Here is a 15,839-nt window from a genome sequence, read left to right as displayed (position 1 = left end):
CTCAACATGTCCGCAACATCATCACTTTATCCCGCATACCAGACAAGTACACATTCCTTAGCAGCATCAGTTAAAATAATGACCACCCAACTGTTATACAACTACCCGTAATACCTTGTTCACAATTTGTCAACAAACACTGCCAAATTGCATACCAGTGTGCGTAGCCAAATGCACGAACGCTCACGATAATCTGGCTCTATCGCTCTTGCGTATTGGCGCGACAGAGCTAGATAGGTACCTACAGCATACAATGACACACATTCAGAAATAAAAAATACATGCAACAAAAAATTTAGAAGTATTAATTATATAAACACACATTCATGAGTGGACATTAAAATTTAATTTCACTGAGCATTAATAGAATAATTGGAAAATTCAATTTTGCTGAGATTAAAAATGAACAAAGAGTTAAATAATAATATATATATCGAATGGAATAGCTACATCTGTTTCTTTGAGTTTACAGTAGGTATGCTTCATGAGTATACAGGATGACGGATGACATACCTATACCTATGATTCTGCTGAAACCCTTCCATGTATATAATATTTGCGATGAGCGTTTCGTTCGCAATTGTACTCTTGGTTAGGCCCTGAGCGTAACAAAGTCGTTGACCTATTATAATAGCCACAAATCTCTTTAGTAACGAGCCGTACGCGATATTCGTGTATATGTTTGGATTAAATTTGATCCTGGATGTATGAGAATTGGTGTGAGTCGGAGTTTTAGAGATATTATGAGAAACAATGGCTTTAAATAGAGTGAGGATGATCATTATGAGCTAATTCTTTATCAACACATTAATGTTAAGTATAGAGAAAGTGATATCGGGATTTCTAGTTTGTGTTTGAACTTATAAATGTTACTGCTGCTTTATCTTATTTGCTGTAAATCACGAACACCGAGTTTGAAATTACTTACTTTCTGTGAAACAGCTATTATAATCGACAAATCGAGAAAAACGACTAAAGAAATCAATAAAGAAATAGTTTAAATTTGTTAAATGTTTTCGATATCAGATTCCGTATGGGCAAAAGAGTACCAAATTTTGCATTAACTTCCTTGAATTTTGACTCAACTCTAAAATGTATCTTTCCAGGAGCTAGTAAAATACTCCAAACGCCTCGGCGAAGACTGCACGGACCTCCAGAAGGCTCTAGAACTCTTCCTTGGCGTCCCGAACCGCGCCACTGACAACAAGTTTATTGCCAGCATCGAAGGTAATCAAACATGAAACAGTTTACTTCAAATTTTTAACTAATATTTTATTTAAAATTTTTACTTACAAACCCACACAGACAAAAAATAAACATTGACAAAATGGACGCCGTCCTGTTGGTCAACTTGTTCACCCAAAATTTCGTCAGGCGGATAGAGTAGAGGTAGACCACCGTGAGCTCGGCGTCGGCGAAAGCTGGCGCGATAACGGTCAAGACAAAATATAGGTCAACGGTGGCGTCAAAAGCACGCCGCTTTTCTCGGTCTTGACCGTTATCGCGTGTTGTTGGAGACCAAAAGTTATTTTGGATTTTCGAGCCAGCCAAGTAAGTTCTTACATAGCATCCACAAGAAAAGTAAAAAAAAAGGACTTCTAATCCTCTCTCAAACTCATTTTGCTGTCTTTTTGAGCACCATAGACTCAAACTCAAGCAGTGGAATCAGACGTATTTAATTTGCTGACTTGTTTCGAAAAGTATAAATGCTTCTCCTAGACTCCTACGGCTAATTACTTATTATCAGGGAGCGTACTTTTCGTGCCGATGACATCAATTTGACGTCACACTCCATAAATAGGGTGATCACAAATTGTTTTATTGTAAATAGTTAATCATTAGTCATTAATCATTTTAAGTTATGAATTTCTTTGCATGGTAATGAATGCAAGAAGGATGGTGTGCCTTACGTTAGAGAGGAATTCTCTTTTCTACGTATTTATTGTAATGTGTTGTTAATAATACTATTTAATTGAATTTATGTATAAAAACAAATCAAATAATTTTATTCACGTTTCACATTTCAAGTAGGCATTATTTATGCCACATGTAAATGGACTACTGTATTTGAAGTAATTTGTACACGATTGAAATGATTGACGACTAATGATTAATAATTTACAATAAAACTATTTGGAATCACCCTATACGGAGCGTGACGTCAGATTAATGTCATCGGCATGAAAGTACGCTCCCTGCTTATTATCTTTATTCGCGTTTTTTGCTAATTTTTCTGAAAATAACATTTATTTATTACATATCGCGTTTATCCATTACAAAAGCATTATCAAAGCCCTCAATCTCTTCATTCCAGGTTACCGTGGTAACATCTTCAAGCTCGGCCGCCTTCTCACCCACGACTGGTTCACCGTCACCGACTCCGACGGCAAGCATAAGGAGCGCTACCTCTTCCTCTTCAAGGCTAGGATTCTCATCTGCAAAGTCAAGAGGGTCTCTGATGATAGATCTGTGTTCGTGCTTAAAGATATTGTCAAGGTAAGTCGTTGATCTGATGATGTTTTTTGCATAAAAGCTAGTTTTACCATTAATTTTATTTTCGTAGCGACAATAAGACTCTTTAATATTATTCATGTTATGTTCTGTTCATCTTGATATCTTCAATTCTGTATTCTAGTCTCTAACGTTAATATCATGTTGTTAAGTACACAAATACACGTATTCATGAGAACGCATTAACTCTCATGCTATTTTGAACAAACCATTATATGACTCATGAACGTAAATAAAATGAAAGTCTTCAATTCGAAGCTATAACTTTGCCATCTGCTGCAATTCATGCACTGTATAAACCAAATCTACTTTGTATACCTATACCTATAGTCCGTTGCTTCTGGAAAGTTATGTATGAAAATGTTGGCATAATTAATGGAAGATTTTTTTTGATTGGGATATGTACATTACAGGCCGAAGTTATTTTTCATCAACCCTCCCCATCCCTCCCCCCTCTGCGTCACCCCTCTTCCCCCCCTTAAATAGCCGAAAATGCGGTTTTTCGCGATTTCTGACAAAACCGTTGTAGATACAGAAAAAGCGTGTAGGAAAAAAGTAATCCTTGATAAATTTACTACAAATCGTTCATTGACACTTTGGTTCTAGCACTTATAGGTTTCGCGTGATCCATCACGAAAGTTGGTCCTTTACTGCAATTTTCTTTAGTGAATGTTAAGTTTTCTCCCAAATTGCTTACGAAATATGTTTGATATTACTAAAATATTATAAACTGAAAATTAATTTCAGGGGGAAAAATCACTACCATGGGTGGGACTTGAACTCACGGCTACTGGATTGATACTCCAGGGCTCTACCCACAGCTACCAAAAGCTCATCCCCAGTCATAGATACACTATATAGATCAATGGTACTCCTAGCGACTACTACCGTGAAAATATTACGTCTTAAATAGTTACTGGAATTCAAAGACATATTGGAAATTCCACCCATGGTAGTGATTTTTCCCCCTTAATTTTATTTTAGTCATGAGTTACAATATTTTAGTTATATCAAACAAATTTCGACGATTTCGTATGCATTTTGGGCGAAAACTTAACATTCACTAAAGAAGATTGCAGCAAAGGATCAACTTTCGTGACGGATCACGCGTAAACTATAAGTGCTAGAACCAAAGTGTTAATGAATGATTTGTAGTAAATTTATTAAGGATTACTTCGTTCCTACGCGCTTTTTCTGTATCTTCAACAGTTTTGTCAGAAATCGAGAAAAACCGCATTTTCGGCACTTTAAGGGAGGGTAGAGGGGTGACGCAGAGGAGGGAGGAGTGGGGAGGGTTGATGAAAAATAACTTCGGTCTATAACGTACATATTTCAATTTAAAAAAACCTTCCATTAATTATGCCGTAATTTTAGCTAATTTCCCCCTGCTACTAGTATAATATCGGGAACTTCGTAAAGTTCATTGTGATGTATAAAATATAATTGCTCTCAAAGCAATAAACCTTCAATACCAACTGTTTTCTGATTTAACCGCAACTGGACCAACGCCAAGTCGCCAGTTATATCACTATCGTAATCCTCGTTTGCGGTGGGAAAGTCAACAATCTCATTTCTTTCTTGATCCAGTTGATAGTCACTGAACCTTGCATTACCTAATATTTATTTTTATAGTAGGTGTAGTTAGTTACTTCAAATCAGTCTTTTTGGTAAGAGTTCTCTACCGAGTTTGAAGTGATTCGTTTCATGGTGACAAAATTATACAGTCACATCGTTACTTTCGCAAACTAAAATTCAGTACCAATGTAACGTCTTTGCGGAACAAGAAGAATCATATAGGGGATCAAAACCTAACTTAATTTGGCTTCGCTCGCGTTAAATTCTAAAATTACGGAATACTCTATACAAACTTTTATTCCCCTATTTTAGGGAAATCGGGAGTTAGAAAGAGAAAAATAGTAGCCTACGTCACTTCACTTTTCACCCCGTCAACTATTTCTAATTAAAAAATCACGTCAATTTGTCGCTCCGTTTTGACGACAAGCAAACAGACACATATATACTTTCCCATTTATAATATTATATGGTAAGGATGTTATATTTCTGATATTTGTTTCCAGCTACCAGAAGTCGAGGTAGACGACCTTTCAGCGGACCCGCTCAAGTTCAAGCTCCACCAGAAATCGCCGCCGCTCTCCGTGACTTTAGCGGCCCACAAGGAGCAGGTTAAGCACAACTGGCTGAAGGAGATCTTGCAGAATATCAGCGACGTTGGTAAGTTCACTAATACAAATTGTTACAATGTCATGTTGTATTTAGATAGGTGTTTTTTTTCTCGTGGGTCCAAAACAGTTAAATTAAACATCATCAATACAATAACCCTTATTGCAAGAGTCAAGTTTGGTTGAATTTTAAGGTATTTTACTTAGTAGATTTTTTTTCTTTTTCAGTTGCATTAGCCGAACACGCGGCTGATGACTTACAACTTTTGACACCAGAAGCAGCTACTCCAGCAGAAGTAGCTTCTCCAGAAGCAGCTTCCCCGCAAGCGGCTTCTCCTCAAGCCACTTCTCCCGAGCCAGCAGAAGAGAAGAAGAAAAAGCGAGAGCACGCTAAAGACATTAAAGCAGCTGAAGTCCGAGAAAAACGGTCCAAAGTCGAAGCTGAAAAGCAATCAAAGGTTGAAGATATAGAAGTTGAAGAAGTTCTCACTAGAGAACAATCTCTTCAACAACTAAAAGCAAAGAGAAAGGCATCATTAGAAAGCGAGGTAGCCAAAAAACTTTCAAAGACCGAAACCAGCGAACTTCTCAGTGAAGTACAAGAAATCACCAGCGCACAAAGTGAACTCACATCAGGTTTAGAAACTAAATCATCTGTGAGCCACGAAAGTTCTAAAGTTAGCGAGTCAGTCAAAACTGCTAAGAAGGCGGGTAAGGCAGAGATTATAGAAGAAAGTGTTGAATCATCAGTCACTTCTAAATCATCTGTACGCGTGACATCACTCGAGGAGAGTTCACACGAAACTGTAGTTCAAAGTTCAACTGTTGAATCAACTGTTCACTCTTCATACGAGGCAAGCTCTGAACAGCAATCTGCTCAATCTTCATCATCTGCCGAACAAAAATCATCAGTTTTGTCAGCAGAAGCTTCCAGAGTTGACCAGACGTCGTCAGAGGCAACTGTAGTTGAAAGAAAATCTTCATTAACTTCTGCGTCACAAAAAACTTCAGAAAAGTGTGCTGCTGAACGAAAATCATCACAGGAATCGGTGGTTTCTGCTGAACGAAAATCATCACAAGAATCAGTAGTTTCCTCTGAGCGAAGATCGTCACAGGAATCGGTTGTCGAAATTAACTCAGCGCAAGCTAGCGTTGAGAAAACATCGTTACAAGCGACCACAGATGAACAAAAAACAACATCATCTAGTCACCTAGTTAAGAAATCTGTAATATCATCAAAACAAAAAACACAAGAATCCGTCCAGAAAACTTCTGCACAATCTGAAGAAAAATCAGAAGAGAAGACTGTCGTTAGAGAGAGTGTTCAAGAAGGAGCCACTGTTGAGAGTAAGGCAGAAGTAAACGCCGCCGGTGGCGTTACTGCTACTGAAGAAGGCAACGGAAACGGCCAAACTGTAGAAGAAGACGAAATGTCGAGATATACCCGCAGTTCGCGGCTGTCTGGAGGTAGGTTTATATGTTATTTATGTGCTTTCCTGTGTTGAAATTTTAATTAATGGTTTCCCTCAAATAAACTAAAATTCTCCAACCTCTTTCAGAATACTCCAGCAGCTCCCGCAAACTATCATCAACCGGAGGACGCTATGAATCCTCCTCCTACGAAAGCTCCGGCTACTCTCGCCGCGAGAGCGGCTCAATCGAGGGCAGCTCTCGCTATGAGTCTGCCAAATACTCCAGCTCCATCGAAGGGGGCAAATATGGCGCCGAAGGCAGCAAATATAGCGTAGAAGGAAGCAAATATAGCGTAGAAGGAAGTAAATATGGCGTAGAAGGCAGCAAATATGAAATAGAGTCCGAGTCCACCAGCAAACTCGACAGCATCGCTGCCAAATATGGCCTCGGCAACGGCAGCAGCAGGACTGAAACTACCATCGAGTCCAGCTACGAAACCGCAAGAAACGGCGAAAGCAAATACTCTAAGATCGCCAATGGGTCTATCAGCACTGGAGAATTACAAACAAGCAGGGTAATCAAGTCCGAATCTCAGGACGGGAAACCGGTATTCAGCAAGACTTTAGAAGGCCAGAATATTGAGCGTAAGTGGTATATACACGTTAGTGCAGTAGAATAGTCGTAGACACACAACTAGTGCTTGTACATACGCTTCTAGATACTGACATACACAACACATTTACTAACGCTTTGTAGTCTTCTTCTTTTTAAGAGTCCGTACGGTTAAACATGTGAAAGACTTGACTCTCTTCACAAACATCAATTGAATTGATTTTGAGTAGTTATAAGTAGTCTTTGTATTTTAAAAAAATAGTACATTAATAATAAAAAGGAAACTGCAGAGAAAATCAAAAATTCCTGATGTTCGTTGATACAAACAATGAAAATCAAAGACTTATAATACAGAAAGAAGTTCATAGAGGTCTGAAAACGATCTAACGCCTCTTAAACAGGAACCGTACTCAGATGTCTATGAACAATGTTTCTTTAGACATATCTGATGATAAGACAATACGTGTAAATACACATCAGCCATTCTGACAACCCCGTACGGACTCTCCTAACCATTATCTGTCCTCAGCCGGCGAAAATGCCTCCTTCGAATGCTCGCTCCGCTCATCCGAAGCCGTCAAAATCACTTGGTTGAAAGACAACAAGCCTTTGACGGACCGTCTCATGGACCGAGTGAACATCACCAACGAGGCTCATGATCATAAACTGGAGATTCTGCATTGCATGGAGGATGACTCGGGAGTTTATACGGCGAGGGCGGAGAACGCTAAGGGAAACTCGCATTGCACGGCGCAGTTGGTCGTCTCTCAGTGTAAGTTTTGATTCTTTTTCTATGGGTTTGAGCAAGTTGATAATGTTGAAATTTTTAGCAAATTGGTACCAATTTGTGTATTGATTTTAAGTGCAAAAATGTCCTGATGACACTATAGTAAAAAGAGAAAAGGCAACTCAAGCACACACACTCAAGATTATTCAATATAAACACAAATTTCAATAACAGCAATTTTACTTCACTGTTTTTGCAGAACCTTTTACTTTATGAATTTGCTCATACCAAATAAATTTCGAGAACTATATATTACTATTTGTAAGTTACTATTTCTGAAACTTCATTCATATTTCTGCATGTTGCCATCGCAATACACCCAAATAAGACATCGTACGCGTCATAACAAGTATTTAGAAACTGTAAACTGTTATAATTTTCCTGTATTTTCACCGGAGTTGTTTGCATGAATGTTGCCGGCACTTATATTATTGTAAACAGTATTAAAATTATGTTTAGTAGATTAACCATACAGGCACCCTTGGAGGACACTATTTTTGTTCTTAGACAATTTGACTGCACCTGTCCAACGTGAATATTAAATTTCTTGTTTTTTTTCTTGAGTTATTAATGTTCTTCAGAATCCAAATTGTGAATACCTTTATAATCTCGGCTTGATATTGTATACGTACCTTTCTATTGTTTGCGATTCAGTTCGAAAGTCTATAAATTTTCGATTAGTTTACAATTACTTATTAGTTGACTTCTATAAATAGAGTTTTGAATGATTCACGGTTATTTTCATTAGACTTATATTGACCGGGATATAGACCGTGATTACCTTTTTGATTTTTGTCGAGCTTGTTTTTTTGTCTATAAATAGGCTAGCTACGTAAGTTATCCATCTTTTATTTTACTACAAAATTTGTGAGTGCGAGAATTTCTATTGTTCTGAATTCGTCCTACCAATAAATGTTTTATGCATACAGTGACAGATGAGGAACGCAGAGAGCGCAACGCTCTAAACGCCCCGTACTTCATCGTGGCTCTGAAAGACACTGAGATCATGGAGAACACGTACCTGCGGTTCATGGTCAAGGTCAAAGGAGACCCTAACCCAGAGGTCAAGTTGTAAGTACCTAGCTCCTCTAATACTCGTCTTTTAAGTCAACTTGGCTAAGGTTTTTCCTTTAATTTAAAAGTATGTAATATCGCTCGCAGACGTTTCTGCATGATAAAAAACAAATTTGGCTAAGGAAGCCAATTGACTTCATTTTTTGATTTAGTTGACCTGCTCTGTTCTCAGTTTCCGTGTTTTCAGAACAGCAATTAAAAATGCTAAATTCAGCAGCTTTTGAACTTATTACAAAGTTTGAAAAAATCATATAATTCCGACTTACCGTATATGTATACTTGTAGGAAACTTGCAAACCTACGATCCTACGAACTTTTTTGAAAAATGGGACGTAGTTTAAGGAAGAGGATCCAATCCACAAAAATCTATCAGTATAAGGCAATTAAATCCAAGGCTGTAGGTTGTGATGATATCGGTCGGCACATGATAGTGTCAATTTTAGACTCTGTGCTTCCTATACTGACTGATATTATTAACTCCTCGCTTTTAAACGGTGAATTTCCAGCACTTTGGCGAAAAGCTTTCGTTTTACCGTTGCCAAAAACTAGTAATCCATCTTTGGTTAGCCAGTTTCGACCCATTTCGATACTTCCTTTTCTATCGAAAATCGCTGAAGCTGTGGCTCATAAACAGATGTCAAGATTTATTTTCTCACACAATCTTTTGAGCCCCTACCAGTTAGGTTTTCGTCCGGGACATAGCACTTGTACTGCACTGCTCAAAGTAACCGAGGACATCAGGCGCGGCATGGAGAACCAAATGGTCACAGTGCTCATCCTCATTGACTTCTCTAACTTTCAACACTGTTGACCACGAGATTCTCCTTGCCTTGCTTGAGCACCTCAACGTGTCTCCTTGTGGCCTAAAATGGTTTTCGGCATATCTCTGTGGGCGTCAGCAAGCAGTGCGGGTCGATAAAAAATTATCCGATTGGTGTGATTTGGCCACTGGTGTGCCTCAAGGAGGTATTCTTTCACCTTTATTGTTCTCCATCTTTGTCAATTTTATTACTTTAGACCTTCGCTGCTCGCACCATCTGTACGCTGACGACCTGCAACTCTATGACCACTGCAGTATTGCTGACCTTGCGGCTACTGTTGGCAAATTGAATCAGGACCTCTTGCATATTCAGCGTTGGTCGGAGAGGTTCGGTCTATTTGTCAACCCTTCCAAGTGTCAGGCCATTGTCATAGGCGGCACCCGTCAGCTACCTAAAGTCGAAGTTACACCCCCTGTATACTTTTATGGCACGCCTATCGCTTACAGCCAAAGTGTAAAAGACCTAGGCGTCTTTCTGGATAGTGGCCTGGGTTGGAGGACTCAAGTAGCCGAGATAAGCCGTAAGGTTACTGGTTCTCTTCATGCCCTAAACAAACTAAAACACTTCTTACCTGTAAGAACCAAGATATTATTAGTGCAAACATTAATTTTACCTATAATCGATTACGGTGATGTGTGTTACCCGGATTTGAATGAGGAGCTCCTGAACAAGTTAGACCGCTTACTAAATAACTGCATTCGTTTTATCTTCTGCCTCCGTAAATACGACCATATCTCGTCTTTCCGCTCTAAACTTGGTTGGTTTCCTATACGTATACGTCGCAATATTCGCATGCTTTGTACCCTTTTCTCTGTTATTAATGATCCTCAGTCTCCTGTCTATCTTAATTCTTTCTTCCAGTACTATGGTATCTCTCGTGTTCGTCAACTTCGCTCTTCTGGCAATCTTTCTCTGTCTATACCATCTCACCGTACTGGCTACATGTCCAATTCCTTTTCTGTTCAAGCTGCGCGTCTGTGGAATAGTCTCCCTGTCAAAATTAGACAGTCTCCGAATAGGTTTACTTTTAAAAAATCCCTCAACACATTTTTTGCTGGCAATTCAGAAAATTCGTAGTATGTCTGTTTTGTGCACCTCATCGGATTGTATGTATTATATATACTTATATGTATGTAATTTTATGTATTAGTATTAATATCACGTATATGTGTATGTTTATTCCTCTGTATTATTTTTTGTTGCATGCATTGTGTCCTTAAAAGTAGGTACCTAATTATGGTTCTTTTGTTTTTGTAATTTTGCACCGCCTACAACTTCTCTGCTTTGCCTAAAGGTTGACTGGTAGAGAATGCCTTATGGCATTAAGTTCGCCTATTGTACATTGTGTGTCTTTGTTCAATAAAGATTAAATAAATAAATAAATAAATATAATTTGAACTGTCCGTCAAAGGAAAAATCATTCATTTCATTTTTTGTAAGAGGATCCATTATTTTCTCTTAACTATGTCTTACTATTACCATCTAAGGTCGAATTGAATTCGTTTTTTCTGTATTTGATCGTATTTACAATTTTACGTTTTATTCTATCTCCATAGCTACCGCGACGGTAAAGAAATCAAATCAACCTCGGACTCTGATCGCGTGTCCATCATTCGCACCCGCGCTGAGAAGGGTTTCTTCGAGTTGGTCATCGCTGATGTTATTCCTTCTGATGCTGGCCTCTACTCCTGCCGTGCTATGAACATTTATGGCGAATGCTCTACTGAAGCCAAAGTTACTGTTGTCGGTAAGTACATTTTCTATTTTATCACTTCAGTTTGTTTGATTTATTTTCATCAATTGCAACTGTACTGAGAAGGGTTTCTTGTAGTTGATCATCGCTGATATCTAACGGAAAATTTGGATTTTCTTTTGTCGAAAAATCTGAAACAAAATCGCATATTGTTTAAAACAAAAATAATTATATTAAATTCTGTATTGCATAATGCAACTGTTCTATGTGCAAATAATATACTGTAATCACCGTAAGCCCTAGTTTTCACGATATTTGGACGGCTTCCAGCGGTTTATGAGTCTGTACTATAAATATACAAGGCGCCGAATTTAGACACTTGTTGATTTTCGTCAACTATTAATAGTTCGTTAATGACTGGAATAGCGATTCGTATCTTGTCTTACTGATTTTACAACGTAATGCGATTTGCATGAATGAAGATTCGAATCTAAGGACTGTAAGGCCTCATTAATTATGTTCTAAAGACATTTTTTGTTCAGTTGCAGACAAAAACATAACTGGATCAAAATGTAAATAAAGAAACTGTAGTTTCTATGTATGCTAGAATGATGTTGTTTCAACTTTGTTGTAGTTTGGACATTGTAATACGACGTGCACAACTGAACACGTTTCGCAGTTGAGCAAATCTCTAATGTTCGACAAATCTCTATTGATTTAGCGAACATCCGTGATCTCGCCTCTATTTCTTTAAGTATTGTCATTTCGAGATGCCACCATCACTATTCAGGGAATAATATGTCCACATAAATTAAATCCAATTCAAATTAATTGACATCAATAACATGTTCTTCCCCAGATGACAAAAACATCTTTTTCGAACTGGCGCCTGGTGGCGAAGGTCTTCTGGCCAAAGGAGAGAAACCGTCCTTCACGTGGAAGCGAGACGGAGTTGACTTCGATCCTGAAGAGAGATTCAAGGTACACAACAACTACCTGCCTATCATACACAGCTAAAAACTGCTCCACACTCTTTGGTATTTGTGATAAACATCAAACACATGCCAAACGACACCGAACACAAAACAGCATCTCTACCCTTGGCAAATGTTCTAGTTTATCCGAACATCGCCATCCATTTCGATACTGGTGAAACCCGATAAGTTGAGCAAGTTGGTTTTTAAAATTCGAACTATGTGCAATTTCCACAATGTTGTTATTTCAAGGACAAATTATCTCGATTTATCGGGTTTCACCAGTAAACAGTGTAATACAAACACTGATGATGAAGCAAACCACTTCTCCACACGTTCGTGTTTGTTGTTTGTGTTCGCTGCTTTTTAACAAGCGTCAGGAACGAATGCGGCCCTCTGACAAATATCGATATAGATAATAAAATGACCGAAACTCTAGATAGGTGTCGATAGCCTTTTGTTTTCCTACAAAAATTCTAGACTATGTCCATTATAAACAAGACAATAGCTTTATAAACTGTACATGTCATATTCTTCACCAGGTGTTGCTGGGAGATGATGAGGATTCTCTCGCGCTGGTGTTCCAGCATGTGAAGCCTGAAGACGCTGGGCTTTACACCTGTGTAGCGAAGACTTCTACCGGCAACATCTCCTGTTCTGCTGAACTTACTGTCCAAGGTACATACCTTTTATCACACCTTTGTAAATTCCTTAATTATGTATTCAATTAAACTTATAAAATAGGTACAAATTAGACTACAAATAAAACTAAATTAAAACTAAAAAACCTAAATACTTAGCTCCTTTGTAAATAACATCTTTTTGTGGCAATGTTCCGCTTAGGCAGTGTCCAAAATTACGAAATTTGCACTGGGGTATGTTGCAGTAAGCTTCTTACAGAGTACTTTACATTTATGTAAGTAGGTAAATAAAATGTAAAATTTATAACCTTCATATTTTCCACAACTTGCACGTCTGCATTTTCGTCTTTCCTTTCCTGGGATCATGGAAAAACGATATGGCTGTATGACGAAATATGCAAAGTCAAGAACGATAAGAACAGTTGGACGTAGTTACGCAATAACGTTCCAATCCACATGAAATTGTCATTTAGTTTTAGACCTTTTATGAAAAACAAAAGTCTTTCATTTCAATAAGAATTTCAGATGGATTGGAACGTTATTGCGTAACTACATCCAGTTAATAAACTGGCGGTCTTAAATCTGCCTCTGGTATCTGAAAAAAAAATGAACAAATGAAAATCGTTTATTGAGGCAAAAACATAACAATAACATGAGTTAATACAGTGATTCCCAAACTATCTAACGCCATGGATCACGTGGACAACGGGCACGCGACGGCGATGCGACGCGGCGCGACAAAATCAAACCTTCGACCTGTATGGAAGTGTCTTAGGTGGGCGACGTCAATCAAGTATGGATGATAGGCGATGCGACGGCGGCTAACCTGGAGTAAATAAATAAATAAATATTGGGGGGGTCCCCCTTTACACAGATCAACCTAGCCCCAAACTAAGCATACATACTTATATACATAGAAAACATCCATGAATCAGAAACAAATATTTGTGCTCATCACACAAATAAATGCCCTTACCGGGATTCGAACCCGGGACCGCGGCTTAGCAGGCAGGATCACTACGCGCTAAGTAGGCCAGACCGGTCGTCTACCCATCCCATTTTCAAATATCCTATTTGCTCAACAGGTGCCGTGACCGTCCTCAACCGCGAGCCAGAGAAGCCAAAACTGGTGATCGAACACAAAGAAGCTATCGTGTCCATCGGAGCGTCCGCCATGATTGAGCTCACATGCAAGGGCTTCCCCAAACCTGAGATCGTGTTCAAAAAGGAAGGGAAAGTCGTGGAAGCTGATGCTAGACACAAGTAAGAAGAATACTAAAACCCATTTCTTATTTCAGTTCAGAACTTGTCAACCTCCTCTTAATTAAGAAATGCCTGGCATCGTTGGGTCGACAACATCCGGAAAATTGCGGGTCATAACTGGATGAGAATAGTCCAGGACCGGGAAAATTGGCGTGTTAGAAGCTCTCTTCTAGGTCTATGCTCAGCAGTGGGCGATAAATGGGCTGATATGATGATGGTGATGAACTTCCTTATCTTTTCTTATCATATCATTAACTATCATCACCAGCAGAACGTCAATTAAGCTTTCAAAAATCATCATAGCAATTCGAGAGCAAAACTGAGAATTCCTGCAATATATTTCGTTTCAGTACTCACGATTCGTTCACATAGTTTCGTGAAGCGTTTGTGCATTCGGCTCCGCGCCCAGTATCTTTTTGTTGGAGAACCTCGAAATCTTCAGAATAATTTCAATTGATGTGATGTATGTCAACGTCAATCCCAACTAGACCTTCCCCGATAGGTATACTACGTAATGCATGAGTATAAGTTTGACATAGTCAACAGCTAATACACTTATTACATTCAAAATTGACAGGTTCCTCTATGAAGATGATGAGACCATGTCCATGGTAATCAAGAACGTAACGAGCGAAGACGCTGGCGTATATCACGTGACCGCCTCCAACGAGCTTGGAGAGGACACAACAACACTGCATCTGGTCGTCAAAGCTGCGCCTAAGATCAAGAAGAAGATTGAGAATCAGACGTGCATGGTTAGTTTATTTTTATTTCACCATTCACTCTGTGAAGTACACAATAACTATGAAGTCTATAGATCTGCATTATCAAGTACCACTGAGAAGTGATAGGTAAACCTATCTGATCGGAGAAATACTGTCGCATTCATCATGTTCACCCTGTTGATATACTTAGGCAATTCGAAACATTTCTTCGTAAAGTCTTGACTAAAACTTGGTATCTTTTTACGACATTAAAGTTTGTTTATGAAAATTACAAAACACTATTTCTACAGGTATCTGCCACCCACACTGTGACCATCGAAATCGAAGGCACTCCTGCTCCAGAAGTGTCCTTCTACAAGGATGGCGTGGAGATCAAGAGCTCAGAACGCATTCAGATCGTTAAGGAGTCTGATGAGGTCTACAAGATCACCATTAAGGATGCCAAACTGACTGACAGTGGATCCTACTCCGTTGTTGCTAAGTAAGACATCTAAGGATATCTAAGATTCTTTCTTTATCTTTTTTTTTTCTCAACAAACTCCTCCTATTTATTATTCTATTGTTATTTAGAGCCCACTGTGTACCACTGATGGACAAATCCCTCTCCTTCTTTTCCCAATCGTCTCTGTTCAATGCTAGGTCTAGCCAACCACTCAAAAATAAGTTCTAATTATCCCATCATCCTCTATATGATCTGTTGGATCCCTAGTTTGACTCAAGGGGCTCCTACTCCATAGTTATCTTGGTCTGAAAATCCTCCAACATTCGGCAGACGACCATTTGACCAAACCAGTCCCATTTCAACTAGGCACTTTGCAATCTACCTACGTCTATTATTGAGTCTTATCCCTCTACTTAAATCTTACTACAATGTATCCTATTATTATAATAACTTTACTATTCTGTACTTCAAGGAATGAGGTGAACCAATGCAGTGACTTCTGGCAATGGCACGTCACCTCCGCCCCCAAGATCACCAAGAAGCTGGGCGAGACCAAGATTTGTGACGAGAAAGAGACCGTCACCTTGAAGATTGAAACTGAAGCTGAACCAGCACCAGAAGTCAAATGGTAAGTGGCACAAATCCTTTTAGCACGATAAAGTGCGAATCCAATCAAGCATTAAAAATAGAGTAAAATTATGAC

At 38.8% G+C, this 15,839-nt stretch overlaps 1 protein-coding gene across 5 annotated transcripts in view; it reads left to right on the top strand.

Annotated features, from left to right (window-relative positions):
• The window catches only part of LOC125225432 (obscurin), a 174,448-nt gene that overhangs the window by 111,316 nt on the left and 47,293 nt on the right, over positions 1-15,839 (top strand). For 4 of the 5 annotated variants that reach the window (XM_048129162.1, XM_048129161.1, XM_048129160.1 and 1 more), the window contains 14 exons: positions 1,107-1,227; positions 2,315-2,496; positions 4,590-4,743; positions 4,920-6,158; positions 6,251-6,748; positions 7,246-7,488; positions 8,433-8,574; positions 10,955-11,145; positions 11,951-12,072; positions 12,608-12,743; positions 13,792-13,969; positions 14,547-14,724; positions 14,985-15,175; positions 15,609-15,764. In XM_048129162.1, the coding sequence (XP_047985119.1) occupies positions 1,107-1,227; positions 2,315-2,496; positions 4,590-4,743; positions 4,920-6,158; positions 6,251-6,748; positions 7,246-7,488; positions 8,433-8,574; positions 10,955-11,145; positions 11,951-12,072; positions 12,608-12,743; positions 13,792-13,969; positions 14,547-14,724; positions 14,985-15,175; positions 15,609-15,764 (3,731 nt within the window). The remainder of the gene's footprint in view (positions 1-1,106; positions 1,228-2,314; positions 2,497-4,589; positions 4,744-4,919; positions 6,159-6,250; positions 6,749-7,245; positions 7,489-8,432; positions 8,575-10,954; positions 11,146-11,950; positions 12,073-12,607; positions 12,744-13,791; positions 13,970-14,546; positions 14,725-14,984; positions 15,176-15,608; positions 15,765-15,839) is intronic. The other variant, XM_048129159.1, reaches the window with a different exon arrangement.

The sequence above is a fragment of the Leguminivora glycinivorella genome, chromosome 4 (assembly GCF_023078275.1).
Source record: "Leguminivora glycinivorella isolate SPB_JAAS2020 chromosome 4, LegGlyc_1.1, whole genome shotgun sequence".
Lineage (NCBI taxonomy): Eukaryota > Metazoa > Arthropoda > Insecta > Lepidoptera > Tortricidae > Leguminivora > Leguminivora glycinivorella.
Note: the sequence above shows the minus strand (reverse complement) of the source record. Positions and strands in the feature narration are given on the sequence as shown.